Source organism: Lactuca serriola, chromosome 1 (assembly GCF_051521515.1).
Source record: "Lactuca serriola cultivar US96UC23 chromosome 1, Lser_US96UC23_V15, whole genome shotgun sequence".
NCBI classification, from domain to species: domain Eukaryota; kingdom Viridiplantae; phylum Streptophyta; class Magnoliopsida; order Asterales; family Asteraceae; genus Lactuca; species Lactuca serriola.
The window spans coordinates 17,194,199-17,216,420 of NC_136408.1; the positions used below are offsets into that span (position 1 = coordinate 17,194,199).

At 35.3% G+C, this 22,222-nt stretch overlaps 3 protein-coding genes across 5 annotated transcripts; 2 read left to right on the plus strand and 1 right to left on the minus strand.

The window, feature by feature from the left end:
- Window positions 1–10,173: 10,173 nt before the first annotated feature.
- LOC145059544 (uncharacterized) lies at window positions 10,174–11,938 on the plus strand. Of its 2 annotated transcripts, none has more exons than XM_079007426.1 (2): window positions 10,174–10,361; window positions 11,058–11,938. In XM_079007426.1, the coding sequence occupies exon 2, from the start codon at window positions 11,085–11,087 to the stop codon at window positions 11,826–11,828; it is 744 nt and encodes a 247-aa protein (XP_078863552.1). In that variant the 5' UTR covers window positions 10,174–10,361; window positions 11,058–11,084; the 3' UTR covers window positions 11,829–11,938. The 2 variants fall into 2 exon arrangements, with proteins under 2 accessions (XP_078863552.1, XP_078863523.1); XM_079007397.1 differs by having other exon boundaries at window positions 10,177–10,361; window positions 11,049–11,938.
- Window positions 11,939–12,045: 107 nt separating this feature from the next.
- On the plus strand, window positions 12,046–13,975 carry LOC145059491 (uncharacterized). Its single transcript, XM_079007357.1, has 2 exons — window positions 12,046–12,176; window positions 12,485–13,975. Exon 2 carries the CDS (start codon window positions 12,490–12,492, stop codon window positions 13,774–13,776), a length of 1,287 nt encoding a protein of 428 aa, XP_078863483.1. The 5' UTR covers window positions 12,046–12,176; window positions 12,485–12,489; the 3' UTR covers window positions 13,777–13,975.
- LOC145059342 (uncharacterized) lies at window positions 13,885–20,641 on the minus strand. Of its 2 annotated transcripts, XM_079007287.1 has the most exons (8): window positions 20,298–20,641; window positions 20,058–20,168; window positions 16,340–18,886; window positions 15,307–16,173; window positions 15,134–15,238; window positions 14,954–15,043; window positions 14,597–14,707; window positions 13,885–14,511 (listed from the first exon to the last, which is right to left on the minus strand). In XM_079007287.1, the coding sequence occupies exons 2-8, from the start codon at window positions 20,121–20,123 to the stop codon at window positions 13,996–13,998; spliced, it is 4,302 nt and encodes a 1,433-aa protein (XP_078863413.1). In that variant the 5' UTR covers window positions 20,124–20,168; window positions 20,298–20,641; the 3' UTR covers window positions 13,885–13,995. The 2 variants fall into 2 exon arrangements, with proteins under 2 accessions (XP_078863413.1, XP_078863353.1); XM_079007227.1 differs by having other exon boundaries at window positions 20,058–20,641.
- Window positions 20,642–22,222: the final 1,581 nt, after the last annotated feature.

The following is a 22,222-nucleotide window of genomic DNA, read 5'->3' on the forward strand; positions in this document are numbered from 1 at the left end:
TCTAATGAATGAATATCTTTTAATCCATATCCTATCATATAATCCATACATCAAACAACAAAGTAATTAAAAAAAATTATAAACATACGTATACCATCTAACCCCCGCGCAGCGGGGGACTTGCATCTAGTTTGAAATTAAAAAAGTCATCTCATCATTTGGAATCAATTATTTTTCAATATGTATTTGGTTTGACACAACATCAATCTTTATCAAAATAACTTTGAAATGTACATTCTAGCCTCCAATAGTCCTATTTTTAAAAACATGGATGTTACACGTGGGCTAATCGGAAGAAAATCAACACCCTTACCTTTTTTTTCTTTCGAAAAACTCTTATATTTGGCGGGTATTTTTTTTTTCCTTTTTTTGGAAAAAACTGCTAATTCAAAAAATAAAAAATAAAAAGCCTTTTTTAGAAAATAAAATAACGTTTATTTTTAATTAGAGAAACCACATATCGACATATATAATGTATTTTTTAATTTTAATATGATATTATCCCTTTAATCATCAACTAAATTTAGAAAACAATTATATGTTTATGAACTAAAAACATAAGCCGGTACTTAAATTTATAAGATTTCCCGTAAATAAAATAAAATATATAATTGATATGATAATAAGAATTCAATATATATATATATATATATATATATATATATATATATATATATATATATATATATATATATATATATATATATATATCTTAATTACCTTATAAAGCATTTTTGGTCAAATGCTGAATTTTAAGTCGTACAAACATACAATATATTTGTACAATCAATTTATGCATTACAAAAAGAGTAGAGTACATATGGTCAACAGATGAAAATGTCAAATCTCGTATCCCTTATTCTTAGGCTATTTTGACCCAATTCATTCCTTATCACCGTATTTCCCCAAATCTCGCAATTTTTGTTCACAAATCTTGGATATATATCGCTGATGTTTCCATTTTTAGGGTTTAATTCATCTTTCAGCATTCAACCACCATTGTCACACCCGTCGCTTGGCGCGGTTAACGGCTAGTATATATGTATATATATATATATATATATATATATATATATATATATATATATATATATATATATAGGTTATTTTGTTTTTACATTTATTGTGTGCTAGAATGCACCAATAGAAATTTAGTAATTAAATAATTATAGATAATAAATGATTTCCATAATTATATGTATATTAAATTATATCCATAATTATAATTCTCTTTTTATGGAAACTAATTAAATCCGTCGTTAATGCCAGTAATAACATTCTTTTGGAATGAATTTGCATCTAGGTTTTTATATATGAGTTCGTACTTTGTTTCAAGACTCAATCACTTAAAATACAATAAAGTTGTATGTAATATGAAGAACGAGAGTGTATTCTACTAGAATACACTCTCATTCTGCTGCAATAGACTTTCATTCTTCTAGATATGAATTTATTTTGAAAGAATATTATTATTGACATTAATGACGAATCTAATTAGTTTTCCATAAAAATGAGTTATAAGTATGGATACCATTTAATATACATATAATTAATACTCAATTCCTATTGGTCATTCTAGTACACAATAGACGTGAAAAACATTTGAACCTATCTATCTCTCTCTCTTTCTCTCTCTCTCTCTCTCTCTCTCTCTATATATATATATATATATATATATATATATATATATATATATATATATATATATATATATATATGTATATATATATATATATATATATATATAGTTGAGATCGGTTGAGAACTCATATTTTTCCAAAAACCCGAGAACTAAAAGCGGAGCATGGGATCAAAAGTAATTCATTAAGGACATGATCGTCATCTTACCAATCTCATTTAATGTTTAATTTTTTTTTGTGTTATTTAATATATATATATATATATATATATATATATATATATATATGTATATATATATATATATATATATATATATACACTTGAGATCGGTTGACAACTCATATTTTTCCGAGAACCCGAGAACTAAAAGTGGAGCGTGGGATCAAAAGTAATTCATTAAGGACATGATCGTCATCTTACCAATCTCATTTAAAGTTTAATTTTTTTGTGTTATTTAATATATTAATTTAAATGTCTAAAAATTTACATCATAAATCAAATTTTCAGATTTTTTTAAATATAGTATTTTTCGTTTATTTTTTAAATGCAGATTATTTAATTTTTTTATAGAAAACATGAATTTTTGAAATATATATATATATATATATATATATATATATATATATATATATATATATATATTTTAAAACTGCAACTTTTTTTTAAAAAGCATCTTTTTTATTAAAAAAAAAACTATAATTTTTCTTATGAAAACTACATTTTTTTCAAAAAAAATTGCATTTTTTTAAAAAAATTGCATTTTTTTAAAAAAATTGCATTTAAAAAAAAAAAAGTTGCAATTTTTTCAAAAAAAAAAAAAAAAACTGCATTTTTTAAAAAAATGTAAAATTTTTGGAGCATATATGCATATTTTTTCAAATGCATATATGTATATTTCTTATACTATAATATCCGTAAGTAAATCACAAAAAATCTCATTTTTATTAATTAATCTATCAATATAATAGTACAAGTATTTTATTCGATACAAAATAAAATATAAAAAATAAAAAATGCTACAAATTTCAAAGCGTTTTCATGTCTTCGTGTAACGCCTGTGTTTCTGGGCTTGTCATTGATGTTGATATAATAGTCTTGGTTAACCTTTGTAACCCGTTTTGAAATAATAGAAGTGTATTATTTGAGTATTATGTGTTTTGTGTTTAACTATGTGACTTAATTGAATTAAGTATGAAAATAAGCGTCAAAATGAAATATTTGATAAAGTCGATATCTATGGATAATGTTGTAGTAGTTGAAACGAGGTTTCCGAATATATAAAGAATGTTGAAATCCGAGTTATAACGAAGAAGTTATGATCTGTCGAAGTTTCGCGACAGAACCGGCACGACGCTGCATGACGTAAAAAGTGAATTTACGTTAGATCGATATTTAGCCTTAGTGATCTAAACGAAAGTCGTAGAGTTCGTTAAACCGAGAACTTGCATAAAAAGAATACCCAAATCTGATTTCGTATGAGGAAGTTATGATTTTTCTAAGTTTCAGCTTAGCAGTATGCAACCCGAAGTTCGATTACGAGATCGAGTGATTTCTAGCCGAAGCAATCTAAATGAGAATCAAAGATCTCGTTATTAGTAGTGCAATGATAAAAAGATAGACGAAAACGGATGTCAGATGAAGAAGTTATGAATTTATAACGGAGTTTTCCTGTTCCGGCCTACTAAAAATAATATAATAAAAATAAAGTCGAAATCAACCGACGGAGTCTAAACAAAAGTTGTAGAGCATAGTCTCACCTACACGTGAATATAAAGAACGTCGAAAATGGAGTTCGTATGAGGAAGATATGAATTTCTAAAGTTTTTAAATAATTAATATTTATTAATTAATCTTTAAATCAGATAGATATCCGAAGGAGTCACTGATCTTATCCGAACTACCCCCAGCGTACCCCGGTGAATGAACCTCTCGGACTCGAGTGCCTCGCATAGGTAAGCGATGACGTTTTTCGCACTACGCCCCGCGTAGCTAAGCATTACGCCCAGCGTAATGCGAGGGTTCATCCCTATAAATACCTTGCGAGGGCAGCCGATTCCTTTGCTTATTTTCTCTTCTCTCTCTCTCCCGTTTTACCTCGTTTCTCATGCAAGAAATATCCCGAAGACCCAGTATTAATCCCGAGCCCCGAAGATCCCGAGAAGTGCAATTCCCGAGCCGAAGCTCTGCCCGCGAGAAGCCAATTTTTGTGAAGATCTTCCAAATCTACCGAAGAATACTACTTCTACAAGCCGTAGTGTTGTCCGATCATCTTCTGATCAAGTGAGTGTGTAGTTACTTTCTTATAACGCATAATTATGAAGTATTTTATATGAAATACATGTTATGTGTATATTTTGTTGTTATATGTGTGAATGTATATTCACTTTCTTCTATCTCATAAATGTGATTTATTCTCTATGAAATACGTGTTATGTGTATGTGTCTCATCTGTTGTTTGGAATATGTATTGAATGAGAATGCTATACATGTTTTAAACTATGTATAAAAATATATATTTTTATCTACTAATATGTTGGGTAGAACATGGGTAGATAGTTGATTTGTGATAAACAGATGAGAGGCCTCGATGTTGTTGATCTAGTCATCTAGCGGAGTATGGATGACGACCACGGACTCTTTCTAGACAGTATAGTGGAACATTGGCAGGCTCATAACCTGTAGGTATTGTAAACGATGTGTTCACCGGTGTACTCTATCCCCCTCATGGTTGCCTTCGGACTTTTATTGTTGAGGAAACACCTCGCAGTAAAGTCCATCCCGATGAAATTACTAGATTAGGTCCCTTGAGATAGATGTTGTTTTAAGGACGTAAAGTGAGAATAACGGGAATTGATAATCGGGTTATTGTTGGTTGGTGATACTAAATATAATTATTTATTGTGGGTTGAAAACCCTATATGCTCACCAGGCTCCCAAGCCTGACCCACTCAGTTTTGTTGTATTACAAGTAGTGGCGCGAGAGCATAAGTTGGATTAGGGATGAGATTTAGAACCGGAAAACCGGACCGGAACCGGAATCGGACCAGAACCGGAACCGTTAGAACCGGAATATATAGAACCGGTTCCGGTTCCGGGTTTAAAAATTGGCTTTATCCAGGTTTCGGGTAATCCGGGTTTGGGTCCATCGGGTCCGGGTAAACCAGGTCTAAAAACCGGAATCAATGTTTGGAACCGGAACCACTTTTAGGGCCGGAAACGGTTTTTGTGAAACGTTTAAAAGATGCATATCTCATCCGTTTCAACTCCGATTGACATGCGGTTTTTTCCAACATTTAGTTTAGATTTTGTACATGATTTTAGACTATAAATTTGCCATTTTTAGTATGATATTCATTGACTTACAGTCCTCCAAAGTCGAGATATCAAAGCTGGATGTTTTTAGTTTTTAGTTTTTTTGTATTCGGTGAAAGTTTTAAAACATGCATATCTAATTCGTTTGAAGTCAGATTGACATGTGGTTTTTTCCAACTTGTAGTTTACAGTTGTACGTGAGTTTAGAATATAATTTTCTCATTTTTGGTTTAACATTCAATGATTTATAGCTCTCCGAAGTCAGGATATCAAACTGAAAATTTTCAACTTTTCAGCTATTTGTTTTTGTACTTTGTATTATGTGAAAATGTTAACACATGAAAATCTCATTCGTTTAAAGTCGGATTGACATGCTGTTTATTTCCAGAGTGTATTTTAGAGTTTGTACATGATTTTAGACTATACTTTTATTAATTTTGGTTACATATTCAATGAGTTACAATCACCCAAAGTCGGGATATATATATGAAAATTTTCAAAGTTCAACCCACTAAGTAGTAAGTAATCACCAAAAAAATCCGGTTTTTCCGGCTTTTCCGGTTCTAAACCCAGTTTATCCGGTTCCAACATACCCACTTTGATGTTTCCGGGTTTTCCGGTTCTAGACCCACTTTACCCGGAACCGTACTCGGAACCGAACCGGAACCGGTTCCTATATACCGGTCCGGTTTACGGTTCTACAAAATCCCGTTAACCGGTTCTGGGTTTTCCGGGTCCGGGTCCATCCGGTTCGGGTTTGGACCCACTTTCACCCCTAAGTTGGATGACTGATCAAGATCTTTAATTTGATATTAGACCAGTTGTTATATGTAACTGTTGTATGGTCTATCTTTTGTGCTTTTGGTCTGTTTATCAAAACATGACATCCCGAATATTGTTATATAATGAAAATGCATCTCTTGATAAAATGTTTTGATAAACTTTATTTTATCATATTTTGTTTTGGGAACAAATTCCGCAAATCTTTTAAATCAATGGATTTACTCTGAAATTATTTTAAAAAGCATAAATGAAATCGGTCTTTTCTGGCCGTGATTTTGGGGATGTCACAGTTGGTGTCAATATTTCCTTATTTTCTTCAATTTATCATTTTCACCTCTTCAATATTCACCACAATTTCTTCCAAATCTACAAGAAAATTAAAAAAAATAATTGATGCAAAAACACTCATAAAAATACATATGTGAGTTTCATATGATTAACATATAAATCACATGTGATTCACATATGAATCACATGCGATTCAAATATGAATCACATTTACATATGACATCATATGTAAATCACATGTGATTCACATATGAATCACATGCGATTCAAATATGAATCACATTTACATATGACATCATATGTAAATCACATGCGATTCACATATGAATCACATGTGAATCACATATGATTTACATGTGAATCGCATGTGATTTATGTGATTCGCATGTAAATATTACATGTGAATCAAATGTGATTTACGTGTGAATCACATGTGATTCATATGTGAATTACATGTGAATCATATGTGACCAACTTGTGAATTACATGTGAATTACAGGTTATTCATATGTGAATTACATGTGATTTACATGTGATTCATATGTGAATAATATGTAATTTATGGATCAAGACATCAAGTATCCAAGCAAGTTTTGATTTAGAAAAAACAGACCAAACCAAAATACCTTGATTGTAGCCATATATGGCTTCTTGTTTGGTCCTTTAGTATAAGGAACTAACAACATAAGATCATCCTGCACATCCACAAATACAGATGATACTTACATGCATAATTTATTCATGGTGCATAGATTTAACATCAAAAATATCTATAAAATTACTATCTGACATAATATTGAACATATAAATAGATGACAAACTTCAAAAATGGTCCCTGTGGCTTTCAAAAATATCAATTTTAGTCCCTAAGCTCAAAAAACCTCACGGATCATCCCTGTGGTTTCAAAACTTTTAACATTTGGTCATTCCGGCTAACTCCGTTACCATTTAGCCGTTAAGTCAGGGGCATTTTTGTCATTTCACTCCTCATGGACCATTTATGAGGTTTTCTATTCCTTTTTTTAAATAAATAATAAATAAATAAAATTTAATATGCAAGGGTTCCCACCTCTATCTCTCTTTCTCTCTCTCTCTCTCTCTCTCTCTCCTTATAATCACTGTTCTAAACCAGCTTCCGTAGCTTGCAGTTTTTGGGTGTTTTGCCTCCATCTTTCCATTACCAATTGTGTTATTAGTTACAACAGTGAAAGATGCTTATGAAGACTGGAGACGACACAGATCTGATGGGATTGAAAACAATCGTTTATCATCTGTTCTAGTGAACAATTCATACGAACAGAAGAAATGGAAAGACATTCAAGTAGGAGAAATCATCAAATTTTCTGCAAACTAAACAATTCCATGTGATATCGTTGTGAAAAACCCAACAGAAATATATACGTTTTCTTAGCCAACATGGAGATCGATCAAAAACGTGTCTAACATGGCCCTTCTAACATCGTTCTTCATGGATGTGTCCTCAAGAACACGAACTGGGCAGTAGGAGTTGTGGTGTACACAGGAATGGAAACCAAATTCATGCTCACCAATCCAGGCGCCCAATCGAAACGAAGCCATCTTGAAGCTAGCAGAAACAGAGAAATCATATTTTTATCGATTTTTCTTGTTTTATGCTCAGTTGTTTCGATTTGTGTTGGAGTTTGGTTGAGACGCCATAGAGACGAGCTTGATATCATGCCTTTTTATAGAAGAAAAGATTATTCAAATGGAGATGTTGATAATTACAAGTATTACGAATGGGGGATGGAGATATTCTTCACGTGAAGGCGATGTGGAGGAACATTTGGAGGTGGATAGGAGTCGATGATATGAATTAGGGCAGATTAACAAATTTGGAGTTTTTCTATAAGGGTAGTGGGTAATGCTTTTGATTTCTTCCATGAATTGTAGTTCTGAAAATACACATATATTTGCTTTCAATGGGAAACTGGGTTAGGAGAGAGAGAGAGAGAGAGAGAGAGAGAGAGAGAGAAGTGGGACCCCTTGCATATTAAATTTTATTTATTTATTATTTATTTAAAAAAAAGGAATAGAAAACCTCATAAATGGTCCCTGAGGAGTGAAATGACAAAAATGTCCCTGACTTAACGGCTAAATGGTAACGGAGTTAGCCGAAAGGACCAAATGTTAAAAGTTTTGAAACCACAGGGATGATCCGTGAGGTTTTTTGAACTTAGGTACTAAACTTGATATTTTCGAAAACAACAGGGACCATTTTTGAAGTTTTGTCTAAATAGATTATAGTGTGTAGATATCAAATGAATCTAGCAAAGACTTACTAAAGCAAATCAAAATCCTAGAAATCCTGCTTCATAAACTCAAAGAAAGAGTTTATTAAAAACAAAACTCAGGTTGAATGATCTGGATCAATAAAATGTGTTTTGGGGACAAAGTTTTCTAACATTGCAACCTTGCCATGTCTGCAAATAGTGGAATGTAATGCTTTGCCTACTCTTATTATAATGTTGCAATACACTATGAAGCAGTTTCTAGTTTTTAAATTCACTTTTTTCTTTCCAGCTCATAAGATTGCTTGTATCTAGGAATGATTTCTGAATGGTATATCTTAGGTTGGTGTGATCGGGAATCTTGTCCATTCATCCCCCAACATTAAGAAGGAAGTTCTTCTTGCTGGAGCATTACAACCTGTAATTGAATTGTTCAGGTAACGTGTGATACCTACCTTTAAAGGGTTGCATTCAAAAACTGCAACTTCCTTCCGTCTATGCCTAAAACTATGATGTTGGAACTCTACATAAGATCATCCATGAAATATCAAACAAAATTGGCTTATTTTGATAGCAAAGTCAAAAAGACAGAACACATGAGGCTCATTAAATGTCACCCAATAGTCAACAAGTTCAAACACACAGTCAACACCCACTCTGCATCACATTTAAAACCTACCATCTTATTGTTACCTAATAATAACAAACAGATATGTTGTAAATCAACACAAGAACAGATGAGGGCTCTCGATTGGAAGAGTTTCAAATTCCAAAGAACATACACGAACAGATAGATCAAAACGAAGAAGTAATAATCAATTGAACCAGAAAGCAAATATACGAAAATTAGGATTATGAGTGAATCACAACAACAGTAAATAGATGAACGTAGAGAGATTAAGCAATAAATACTTAAATTTAATCAACAAATCAGCTATGAACAAATCATACCATTTATATATTGTTGCTACCTAATTTGGCCACTGAATTAACTAATCAAAATTAACACACAAAAATAACAAAGGTGCATCGTAACATTGATGAATTAAAACAACAAAAATCACCTGAAAACGTTTCTCAGTTATAAAAGATGCACCATCATTGTGTAGAAGAAGAGGAAACGACGATTAAGATATTGTCGCTTTTAGATAAACGAAAAAACTGATGTGTTCATTCCCTGACCTTTCCAATTAAGAAAAAGAAGACCCGATTGTTTGAGGTTATTAATCATCGTGGCCTTAACTGAGATAATCGCAGTCCAACTGATGGAGTAGGAAAATTCGATCTGATTAATGACTGATGATGAATCTGGCGATTTAGGGCTTCGACTATCACAATCGAAGATGAACACAAATGGTGTCGATCTATTGGTTCGTAAATTCTACGTCGATGATCTAGATATTAAGGAATGTTGATTTATAGCAGATGTTGATCGTCGTTGGAGGTAGAAGACGTCAATTGAGGGACGAGGGAGACGATTGCTAGAAGAGAAGAGATACAGTGGAGAGAGAGAGAGAGAGAGAATTTGTATAACCCTAAAATGCCCCTAATGTCATTTGGTTTTGATGCCCCCATCCCTTTATTTTTTTACTTATTTAAAAAAATACCACAATACATCTTGCACATCCTTTTTTTTTATTCGATACTCCATTTTTTGTTCTCAAGTTCTTAGGAAACTATGAGTTCTCAAATGATCCTTACTATATATATATATATATATATATATATATATATATATATATATATATATATATATATATATATAGAGAGAGAGAGAGAGAGAGAGAGAGAGAGAGAGAGAGAGGATGTAAAAGTAAAATCATAACTATAAACAAGAATCGGGCTAAACAATTGAGCTCAACCCGAACAATTTGTAAGCCCAAATAGAGTAGATTATTTTCATTTAATCTAATCCTTCAGGCTTCTAGCAGTTCATAATTTCTGTAAGATCTTTTTGCCATACGTTGTGCATCCATCATTTTCTAGAGAGAGAATCGACCTTCAAGAGACAGAGACAGATTCTGTGCTCGTGAATCGGATCTCTGATTCCGGCGTTACCTTCGATGTTCGTTATATTATAATCATCAGGTAAGCTGTGATATAATTAGCTTCCGTACTTCTTCAGTGTTATCGCATAAATCGGTGTTTTCTGTCTTCGTATTTTATAAGAATTAATTAGGTTTTTATCTAGGATCATCGCCTCATCGGATTCTTCGTTGTTATATTGGTATCTGTGAAGTCCAGTGTCGGAACTTTTATGAATGCTCTGTAGGTTTAGATGTGATTGAGCGCTGCTGGTAGTTCGATTACTTACCGTATTCTTGTCATTTTGAGGGAGCTTTAAAACTTATAGATCACACTTTAAGCTTACCTGAAAGAGGCGTGGATACAGTCTTATATATGGTTCTTTGATACAGTTTTAAAGGTATCATTGATTGTCAATCGTTTTCTTATCAGAACTTAAAGCAATTAGCAAAGGGCAAACTACCTGAAGAAACTTCCCATACTCTATCTTAAATTAGGCTTTCCCTTCCAAATTTATGAATAGGGCTTTCAACTTACTTGAATGAATTATGCAATCAAACCCTATCGGCTATATGCTCCCAGAGTTTAACGATCTTAGTTCTGTTTAGATATGAGCCTTATTCAGAATAGCTTTATCTTGTTTATGATGCTGTTAAAATCATGCTTTATAATATAATATTGATATTGATTTTGTTACTTCTGTGAGGCTACTTTATTGGAAGTGATTGATTCATTTCTTAAAAAATCTAGATTTTGCAGGTATGAAATAAGAATTCCAGACAAAAAATGTGGAGTTTTGGTTCAAAAGCCATTGCTAGTAACAAATCTCCAAGACCTAACGAACCACCTTGTTCAGATTGCTCAGAATCAGATGATGAGATCTCCATAGATAACAACACCCAAGAAGAAGGTGAAGGTCTAGAATGCCCAATTTGCTGTGAATCCTTCAATATCGTAGAAAATGTGCCCTATGTTTTGTTATGTGGCCACACCCTGTGTAAAAACTGTGTCCTAGGGTTACAATCGTCTGTTGTAAAACTCCTCCCAAGTTTCCCAATTCACCTCCCATTTTTCATTTCTTGCCCTTGGTGCAATAGTTTATCATTTCGGATCCTTTACAAAGGAACCCTCAAGTTTCCTCGCAAGAATTACTTTCTTGTTTGGATGGTTGAGAGCTTAAATGGTGATCGAGTCATTAAGTCTCATTCCTCTTATTTGGACAATCATCATCATCATCATCATCATCCTGTTTGTCAAACCGGGTCTGTGGGCCCACGGGCTCATCATGACCCACCACCCGAAAGGCTCCATTTGTCGCTTCGTAAGTCGTTGATGTTTTTTGTTAATTTGACGGCTAAGTTTCCGTTGATTTTTATGTTTTTGGTTATTGTTGTTTATGCGATTCCTGCAAGTATAGCAATATTGCTTTTGTATATTCTTGTCACTATTCTGTTTGCTGTTCCATCTTTTCTTGTTTTGTATTTCGCATACCCTGGTCTTGATTGGCTTGTTTCAGAAATTGTCAATTAAGTTTGTGTATTGTTTCTCTTGTTTGTCAATGTCAACTGTCTTTTCCATTTCCTGTATGTAAAAAAGGACATTTTCTTGTGAATATAATTTAATGGTGGTTATATGTTTTAGTTTCGTTTCATTCCATGCCTGTAAATTCAGTTTAATATAAACCAAATAAAAAGGCAAACATAAAATGGGAATTTGGAATATGTTGGAAGGTTTCTTCTAAAAATAGAAAAGAGATGTTTGGGTGTCTCTCATGCAAACGCAACAAAGAAAATCTTTTCTTCCTTTCAAACCTAAAGTAGAAACCTTCTTCCTCTCAAGTTCTTGGGTTTAGATCTTCATCGTTATTTTCCATAAAAGGTATGTATGTTTTTCGTTCTCTCTCAATAACCCTTGAACCCGATTCAAGATTTATTAATACGTTCTTTCATTTTTTTTTTTTTTAAAAAGGGCCCATAAAATCTAGCCGAAACCTTAAATTGAGTTCGTTTGTTTTCTATAATCTAGCATGCATCAATTTGTAGCGTGGTTATTTACAATATGATTTTTTGTAAGAATCAAGTTTAACCTTGGAATCAAATCTTAAGCCATATCAGATTTATTTATAATATTTGTCAAAAACATTTCAATTATGAATGTAAAAAATGTTACTGATTGTGAATGAACAGATTTTATGTTGGTGTTGAAGACACTGCTTCACATTGGCATGGAAAAAATCGTGCCTGACAAGCACTCAAGAAGACACTCAACAGGGAACTTAGCCTTTGAATACACAGACGTATCAAGTCGATATCTCAAAGATCCAGTTTCCTCCTGCCACGACAACTGCAAACCCGAAAGCACAACTCCTGCCCCACCCGAAAAGTCAAACAAAACTCCTCCAATTTCCAAGAGAATCTTTTCGCAATTAATCCCCAAACATTCCACTAAAGATGTCAAGACCACCACCACTTCCCTTCTCAAACCTCTCCCCATGGAACCCAAAAAACAAAATTTCTTGAAGTCAAAGTCCAAGATAAAGTCAACCGATCCGTTTTATATCCCACCTTCAACAAACCATAGAAGGCGTTACAGTGAGATCCTCCTACCCACCGGTGGTTTGGGAGATGTTCTTGATCAACCACCAGTTCCAGGTTTGACCAGATCTAGGAGTAGTAGTAAAAAGATCGAACCAAAAAAAGATCCAAATTCAAATTCAAAACCAAACTCTGTGAAAACATTGGAAAATGGCAACATTTCTAAAAAGGTGCAGACTTCAAAACCCCAAAAGCCAGTGGTTGACCATGGTTCAAGAAAGTCAAAGCCCACAAAACCTGTTGAAGAAAAGACCGATGAAACTCGTATTTCAACTTCTAATAGTGATGAGAGAGTAATTGAAAATGATTCCAATGAAAGTCAGAAAGATGAAACCCTAAGAAGTGATGATTGGAATGATGAATCGGAGATCCCTTCAACGTCAAAGAAAGATGAAACCCTAAGAAGCCATGATCAAAGCAACGATGGTGTAGCAGCGGCTTCAGGAGGAAAGAAACCAGAAACACCGAGACGGGTTGGAAAGTCGGTGAAGGAAAACGGAGATAATTTGGCTCAGAAGATCAAACTTAAGCAAGGGAAGATTGTTGATGCGCAGTCTTCTGGGTGTAGCACTCCAACTAAGCATAAGTTAAGGCAACAAGTGTTGGATGAGAAAAACCAAAGCCAAAACCAAAATCAAGATGATGATGATAAGAGGGGGAGTTTGAGGAGAATGCCTTCTGGTGGTGGGTTACAACGTCAGGGAAGTAGTAAGTTAGTGAATGTGGTCCTTAAAGCTCAAGAAGTGGAAAAGAATAAGAATAAACGACATTCGGGTTTAAATAATGTGATTGAAGAGACCGCTAGTAAGCTTATTCAAACCAGGAAGAGCCGAGTCAAAGCTCTTGTTGGTGCTTTCGAAATGATCTCAGAATCCAAATTATAATACGTATAATCATATTCCTGTATTCTTTATCTTCACTGGGATTTTAATTATCTTTGGACAAATTTGTTATAGAGCTATGTATATATTTGTTGAAATTCAAAACCACAATCAAGAAAGATGAAATAGAATTAGAAGCCAGTCTGTCATTGGAGAGAGATTTGGGAATTGGTTTGATTTTCAAAAAGTTTTCTTTCATGAATTCTCAATTTTCATTTACATTTAAAGCGGTGATTCTGTTGAAAAGAAGAATTCTGCTCTGTCGATGAAGCTCGTGGGGAATCTTGAATGGAGCATCAGATTGGAGCAACTTTCTGAATAATTGGATTCACAAACCCTATTATTAGTTGATTTGTTATCTTTCTGATTCCGAATCTTGAGACCTCTATTACTATTGGTGTTTCCAAGAGCAGAACCAGTTTTTCCTGACTGGAGTCGTGTGCTTCTTGTATTCATCCGATTTGATCTTTGAGAGGTGGTATTGTCACCACCATGAAGTTTTCTTGTCTCGGGACCCGACTGAGTTGACTCGGCCGACTCATCAGTAACAGTAGCAGAGGACAAAGGGTTGAGTTGGGTTTTGCAGGATTTGAGCAAGGAGAGAAGCATCTCTATGCTAAGTTCTTGCTGGACAACTCCTTTGTTCTGCTCACTCCCAAAGCATGCAGCTACCAGTGTTCCAGCCAGCACTGGCATCAGCTCCGGGTCACTGAAGAACACAAATGGCAGATCGCATACCTGTGTTTGTGTGTGTAACAACCAAATCATGATTTTTTTTTGAAAAAAAAAAATTGTCATAAATATAAATTTGTTAAAAAGTGACCTTGTGAAGAATGGTGGGGCTCTTTCCCCATCGAAGTACAGCTTGATTCTCAGGGTGGAACATGGCAAAGTATCCAAGAAGCAACAAAGATTCAAGCAGAAGCAAACCAGTCTGAAACATATCATGCAAATCATTTAGATCTTCATGTAAAAAGATTCATGGATTTCTTTTCGACTTAACCGGATAAGCTATAATTGTGTGTTTCTTTTAACTTAATGCAGAAAGAATGGCCTTAATAGATCAAATCTAGGAAAATAATTTTTTCCTGTAAAATCTTCATAAGTCAAAACTGCCACAGAATCTTGATTCTTGATTAGATATTATCTTGAATGATTTGATTTCAAAACAAAACATTACCTGATCTGTAGCTGCTCCCCACTTGGTGGTGCAATGAGAAAGAAGATAACTCATCAGATGAAAAAACTCCATTTTTAGGTCTGGTCTTGCCTGGTGTTCAGATCAAACAAACACACAATCATACCAAAAATCAAGATAGATGATACATAGAAACAAAAAAGTGTTGTGTAGTTTACTTACTAGCATCATCTGGATGAAGTTAATGTCAATCAAAGCTAAATTATTCAAAACCTTCAGCACCCCAGTTGCTACTTCCTCAAAATTACTCGGAAGAACATATGAACCCTGCATATGATTATAAAATTAGAATAATAATCCAAAGTTTTTTTCAAATAAATCGGTATGTTACCTACCTGCTCAGATGACAATCTGTTATTAGCCTGCAATAACACAGCTGTCAACAAAGACGGGAGACAAACTAAACCTGTTTCTGATATAGCAGAAAGGAGATATGCCACAGGCTGTTTATGTCCTGCTCTGATTCCATTCCTTTGTTCACCACCACCATCCACCACCACCACCGCCGTGTTCTTCTCCTCCTTCTTACACAAATCATCCAACGGTCTATCCTCCGGCACATCTTGCAGCAACTTTGATTCCGATTCCGAAGTTTTAGTCTCTTGACTTTCATTCTCCGGCATATACGATTCCCAATCGATGGAACCCACAACCCCAAATCTGGAACTCAATATCACCAACAAATTGATACCTAAAAGAATCGATGAAGGGAAAGGAGAGCCTTCCACTTGTGGCCGATCATAAAGTGCAAAAAGATCCCTCAATCGATGAATAACTTGATACGCTATCACAAGCTCTATCAAACCATCTTGCATCTGATTCTGGCGATCATCGGAACCAGAATGACCGATTACCACCGCCACAGTCCACAGAGACCCATCCAAAACTTCCGTTATTGCATCGGAATTTTCAATTAGGGTTTTACTAGCCGCGGTGTTTGAAGATGATGATGCTGTGATTTTGATGAAGTTCTCAAGGGCAGCTGCTAACATGGGTATCATTGGTGGTAGAAGGTTTTCTGCAAGAAAGTAGCTTCGGTTTGCAGGTAATGACAGTATTACCCTTAAGAGTCTCAAGAAGTATATTGTTACTTGGCTGGCTTCCGGTTTGGATGTGTGTGATGCTGGTAGAGCTGAAGCAATAAAATCAAGAAGTCCAGCTTGTCGAGAAGCATGCAGTTCAGGCTCCTTTCCCTCCAAAAACTAATCCATAAATTATCAACATCTTATCATTAAATAATCTTAGCAAAAAAAAGAAAAATGAAATTGTTGTCCAATGGACATAACAATGACAGTCTTGGTCCCAGTCCAATGCAGGTCAAACACAGTACAACCTGCTCTGTCATGTCATAATAAAAGAAACAAATACCTTAATTATATCAGCAGTTACAAGGCCAATACTCGCCGCCCCTTCTTTCCTCGCCTGCCTATGTCTTTGAAGCTCTTGAAGCCACCGCCCAATTTTCGCCCTTGCAGTTCCAACCGCCGCCCTACTTTCACCACCAATAAACACCTCCGACAACTCATACTTCAAAGCCATTAACCTCTGCCTAAGCTTCTTAATCCTCCTCTTCAACGACTGCTGCACCGCCACATTGCCGCCAGCAACCACCGCCCCTTCACCACCCTCCTCTTTATTCAAAAACCTTCTCAACAAAGGCGAAGTTTGATCCCTAAAATCCATGGAAGCCCTCTCCCTAATTTGTTCCAAATAAAACTTTCTCCTCTGTTCACTTTCCCTAAGCCTTTCAGCCAACTTTTGAGCCAAAAGCTCAGCCTCTTCCTGTTGGGCTTTCACCAAAACCTCTCGCCTCCTCATCTGATCCATCACTTTCGCTTCACGGGCTGCACTCGATGCTTTCCTTTCCTCTTCCCTTCTCAACAAAGCTTCTTCCTTTTTCCTCTGTGTCTCTGCAAGCCTTTGCATCTTTTCAGCTTCCACAAGCTTCTTCCTTTCCAAAACCGCTTCTTCTCTTGCCATATCCTCTTTCTGCTTCGATTTCATATCTTTCAACTTCTCCGCTCTTCTCGACTCCGAATCTTGATACTTTTGTAACAACATTAGTTTCTTGTTTTCTTCATTTAATGAAGTAATAAACCGAACTTCATTAACTTTTGTGCTCTCGTCCCCGGCCCGCCTCGCCACCTGGGCTAGAAAAGCTTCGTGGCGGGTCTCGCTACGCTGGTGGCGCGCGTGCATCCCTTCACGGAGCCGCGTGCTACGGACCGCTTGCCATTCGTTCACGCGGTTCAACTTTTTTGTGCTTTTTTGAAGCTTTTGTAAACGTTCGTTTTCGAGCTCGTTTCTAATACGGGTTGCACGCGCGTGTTTTTCTTCGGCTTCTTTTTTTAAATCGAGTGATGTCTTTTTCTTCTTGTCGGGAGACATTAATTTATCGTGTAGGATACGGGCCCGCTCCGTGCTTTTGCGACCCATACCCGGGGAATGGGAAAAGCGGGTCGATGCATACGGTGATGTTAGTATATCTTCCCAGTTTCTTTTTTGCTTCCATGCATCCATTGATTTGGAAGACATGAAATTTGGTTTTTTATTCGGTTGATCCGTGGATTTAAGGTTGTCTTTACGTGGACCCGGTTTCTCGGTTTCTGAAGATCCGGTTGTTTCTTTCTTGTTTTTTCCCGGTTCGGTGTTCTTTTTTATTGCAACCCCGGTTCGTTTCACTTGTTCTTTAGCATTACTTGTTCTATCGGTTCTTGTGGAGTGTTTATTCAAATCAAGAAACCCGGTTTTATTAGAATCTTTATTCATGGAGGCTCGTTCTTGTTGGATTTTCTTGAAAGCTTCGAGAGATGAAGACAGTATTTCGGCCCGGTGTGGTGAAGTTGTCATACGTCGAACCTCCCATGAGAGTACGTGTGGTCTTCGTTGCTCGGACTTCATGGTGATCGATGGATTATCGGATGACTTTTTGACTTTTTCAAATTCTTGGACTCTTGAATTCAAGTCTTTGAAATCGGATGCTGCTTCTTCAAGAACAAGAACAGCTTCTTTCATTTGATCTTTATCACATTCTAGTTCACATAGAAGATACAATTCATCAACCGCCCGGTTAAGATTCTCAAAGAGAAAGCACCAAAGTCGTTGGCGAAACCGTTCTTTACTCTCCCCAGCTTCAATTTCACCGGGTCCAATTGCACTCATAATATGAACTTCTGATAAGTCATTGAGAATTGAAGTAGTTTCTTTATTATCAGAATTTTCAATCGGGGTAGAATCTTTAGGTATCTCGGTAGTTGTATCGGTATCTTTCAAAAAGGTTGGATTTTTAAGAGTTTCTGATCCCTGTGATTCAAGATTTTCAATCTTTAAACCCGTATCGAGTTCTTGAGAAACATCATCACTTTGACTTACGACTTTGACCTCTTCTGAGGATACCTCCTTCACCTCTTCAAATTCCCGAGATTTTGCGTCTTCTTCAATGGTTGGCACAATTTCCCTCACGGGTTCAGTAGCAAGTGGCAAGCTTGATGCTGAATCGTCTTCTGTAACCTCAATATCACCAAATTTGATGTCAATCCCAGTAGTGTTGCAAACAGTCGATACCAAAGCACCATCATCCAAATTACCCCACTTAATCTTTGGAAAAACATCAAGATCATCGATTTGAGGAAGCTCTGGATCATGACTGGTTTTATGATCATCAACACGGCTAACTACACACTTATCAAGGTAGTTCACACCCTTCTCATCTTTAGTGGGGACTTGAGTATTATTTGAAGCATCCGAATCAGATGCAGGGGAGTCCTTGTTTCTTGAAATCAGTTCACTAGAGCTAACATTTGAAGTCATGTGTTGTACATTACAAGGCTCGTGGACTATAACATTTGAATTCTGTTTCCTAGAGAGTCCTCCCACCCATCCTTGGAAAGAAAACTTTGAATTGCTTCTATGCTTCTGAAAAAAGCAAGAAAAGAAAGAGTTAAGGCATTAACACTTTAGGGCTTTATAACATATATGCCTGATATAAGAAAGAATAACAGGCATTAGTTTTAGCCCTTATTTTCTTCTTTTCTACTCACTAGAGCTTAAGTTGCACAAATATATTATATGTAATCAACTTCTTTTCTTTCCTCTGGACAATATGCTTCAATTTGTCCCCACATATTGGCTGTAAGTAAGGTGAAAATCCAAAACTGAGGCCTCAGGTTCATTGAAGGGGGTCTTTTCTTCTTAGTAAAATTAATACACAGATTTTTATTTTTCCTTTCTTCCATGAAACTGTTTCTAGAATCTTGGCTCTTATCTAATTTATCCATTCTACTATCGTTTTTCTAACTCAGGCCTTGTGAAGGAGATCCTAACATACTAGGTTAACAATAACAAATAAAGATTGACAGAACATCTTCATATACTCATAATGTTTTACTTGATTGGGTTCATTGTAAACCTATATGTATAAAAGTTCCAAATATGTGTACAAAATTGAATAAAGGCAATTCATTATATGAATGTGGTAGGAGTTAGAAAGAGGTGAGAGAAAGTATTCAATAACATAATCCTAAAAGATAGAAGATACAAAGAACTTGACTCTAAGAATCCTAAAAGATAGAAGATACAAAGAACTTGACTCTAAGAATACTTAGGCGCAATTGTAATCCAAAACATGTAGCTACCTAGTCTAAAGCCGCAATTTTTATGGTAGTTATTAGTTTGATAGAATGTAAGCAAACGTTTCAAGAAGACAACGAACCACCATAAAGAATATTCTTTAAAAGGGTTAACTTTTACAATCTTCAGCACAGTTATGTCATCAAGCAATAGAGAAGCCTAAGAAAAAGCCTCAAAACCTCATACATCATCATACTAACATGAATATGCTACCAATACAAATCATGAAGTAACAACCATGAGAAGGAAGTTAACAAGGGAAATCAATACACATAGTGCATTTACAGTTAATCATAAAGAACATATCTTTCAAGTAGCACACTATTTGAAGATTGGTAAACCTTAAATTCACAAACCGTTCTCAAAATCATCAGATTTTAAAATTAATCAAGAAGAAAAGAAACAAAATGCCCTTATATCCAGGTAGAACATTGATTATTTCTGAAAATTACGACACCTTTTTCACTTGCAGCCATCCAGAGCCCTGATCATCTCCTGCCTCTCCACCCTTTTCTTCCATCATCGAACTCAATCAGTGCCTCCACTTTCGTACTCTCATAGCTGATCACTAATTACACACGCCCAAAAGGAGAGTGAGAAAAAAGAAAGAAAAGGGTTCGCAACAACAGTGACAAAGAAACTTTTCAAGCATCGTCCATCAAAAATAAATTGAACTTGATCAGATTAAAATACCCACATCAAGAGGAAAACGCCCAGATTAGAAGTAATTATATCTTGGAATTTCCAATTCAAACCCCAATTTACAGGCAGAAAAACTCACTAATTATCGACAAGCAACACAAAGTATATAATTGTAACCCAAAAGTCACAGGAGAATAACGGGGTTTCTTCAAAAGATGAGGAAGTATGAAGAATGGAAAGCGTTGATTAGGTAGGTATAGAAGAAGATATGGAAGAAGCAGAGGAGGCTTATGGTATACAACTGGTGCGAGGAAGGTCTATAGAGAGAGAAAGAGAGGCAAAGAAGTGGAGAAGGAGAATGTAGTGGTATTAGTTTTGGACTGAATTTGTCCTCGCTCTTTGTTGTGATGACGGATATGACCCTCTTTAGTTTTAAGGATTTATGTGGGATATTTTTATTGCTATTTATTAGACAAAATTACATAAATGGTACTTGTAGTTGGTAAAAAATACTAACGCAAGGCCTTAGGAATTCTAAACATGGTTGGTCTTTTCTAAGTTTGAAATGTATAAAATGGGTCCTTTTGACACCTACCAATGGTTAAATAGATGTAAAATATTGACTAAACTGCAAATTTGGTTAGCAAAAAAAAATATGGATAAAGTACAAAAAGTTTCCAACTGAACCATTGGTCCAAAATCACAAACTTTCCGTGGATTTAGTCCCTGAACAATTTGAAATGTCTTTTTTACCCTTTTAGTTTCTTTTTTATATTTTTTATATTTAGTTTAATTCTTTTTTATTTGAAAATTAATAATAAAAAAAGTTATCCCCCCACCCTTCGGTTACCCTTTTCCTTCTTCCCCCTTCTCTCTCTCTCATCCCCAAAAAAACCAGATCCACCTAAATTTACATCCCCTTATCTTAATTTAACCACATTCCATCTCCACCATAAACCCACAGGAAAATCAACAATGCTCGTTAGAATAATGCCTCCCACCTGGTGCGAGGATTTGTGAAGAAAGACGCGAGAATGCAGTTGCAGGCTGAGAAGCAAAGAATACATGTCACAAGACAAGGCCATTTGCAATTGTTGAGGACGGGGAGTGAAATCAATGGTGGTTCTGAAACCCTAAAAAAGTTTCAAAATCATCGGAAACGATTTTGTAGTCCTTGCAAGGAGCTTACGTAGTTCATGAAAAAGGATGACAAGTGTTGAAATGCATACCACGAAAGCCAGTCTTTGAAACCCAGTGGAAAGACACCAAACATCTCAACCATGAAAGGAACATAAAGAATCAAACAGTTAGAAAAAGTCATTGGTTTGACCTATCAGTGGTGAAAGAGTCACAAGGGTTAGAGAAAGTCATCACTTGGTTGTTGTAACTACAAATGATGTGACTGAGAAATCGGGACAAGAAGAATACTTTCCTCGATGTGTGAGTTGAGATACTGAAACCAGTCTATCTCTATCCTCTCCTATTAGATCGATACACAAGAAGGACGACTACAGAAGGGTTCTCAAACCTCGGTTATTCCGGATACTATCCAATTTTTTCAATATAAGGTCGATGCATTTGGTTCCAATCCCTTTGTTCATCCTTGACATGTTATTAGGGCTCCAATTTGTTCATCATAAACTTGAAAAATGGATGAAAAAACCCAGAAAATCTATTACTAGTTTTTGGAGATAACATCCCATATCTTTGAAACTCATGATAGAAGGATGAAGACTAAATGAGAAAAACATCTCCTTCTCTGGATTAAAAACCCATCTCATTCTTCTGTTTGCAAGTTAAAGGACATGAGATGAAGAGGATGAAGGTTGATGGCATATATCCAATCGATTTATCTAAGATCAGTTGGGTTTTTTTTTGTTTAAAAGGGCTTTTTGTTCATATGCATTTATGAGTTTTGATTTGCAGAAAAGTGACGAAGAAGAAGATTGGAAAGAGAGTCAAAAAGAGAGGGACAGTGAA

Coding starts and splice junctions, on each gene's coding strand:
- LOC145059544 (XM_079007426.1), top strand. CDS start 11,085: ATGTGGAGTTTTGGTTCAAAAGCCATTGCTAGTAACAAATCTCCAAGA.
- LOC145059491 (XM_079007357.1), top strand. CDS start 12,490: ATGTTGGTGTTGAAGACACTGCTTCACATTGGCATGGAAAAAATCGTG.
- LOC145059342 (XM_079007287.1), bottom strand. CDS start 20,123: ATGATGGAAGAAAAGGGTGGAGAGGCAGGAGATGATCAGGGCTCTGGA. Junction 18,887..20,057: donor GATGGCTGCAAGTGAAAAAG/GTGTCGTAATTT, acceptor TGCTTTTTTCAG/AAGCATAGAAGCAATTCAAA. Junction 15,239..15,306: donor ACAGATTGTCATCTGAGCAG/GTAGGTAACATA, acceptor AATCATATGCAG/GGTTCATATGTTCTTCCGAG.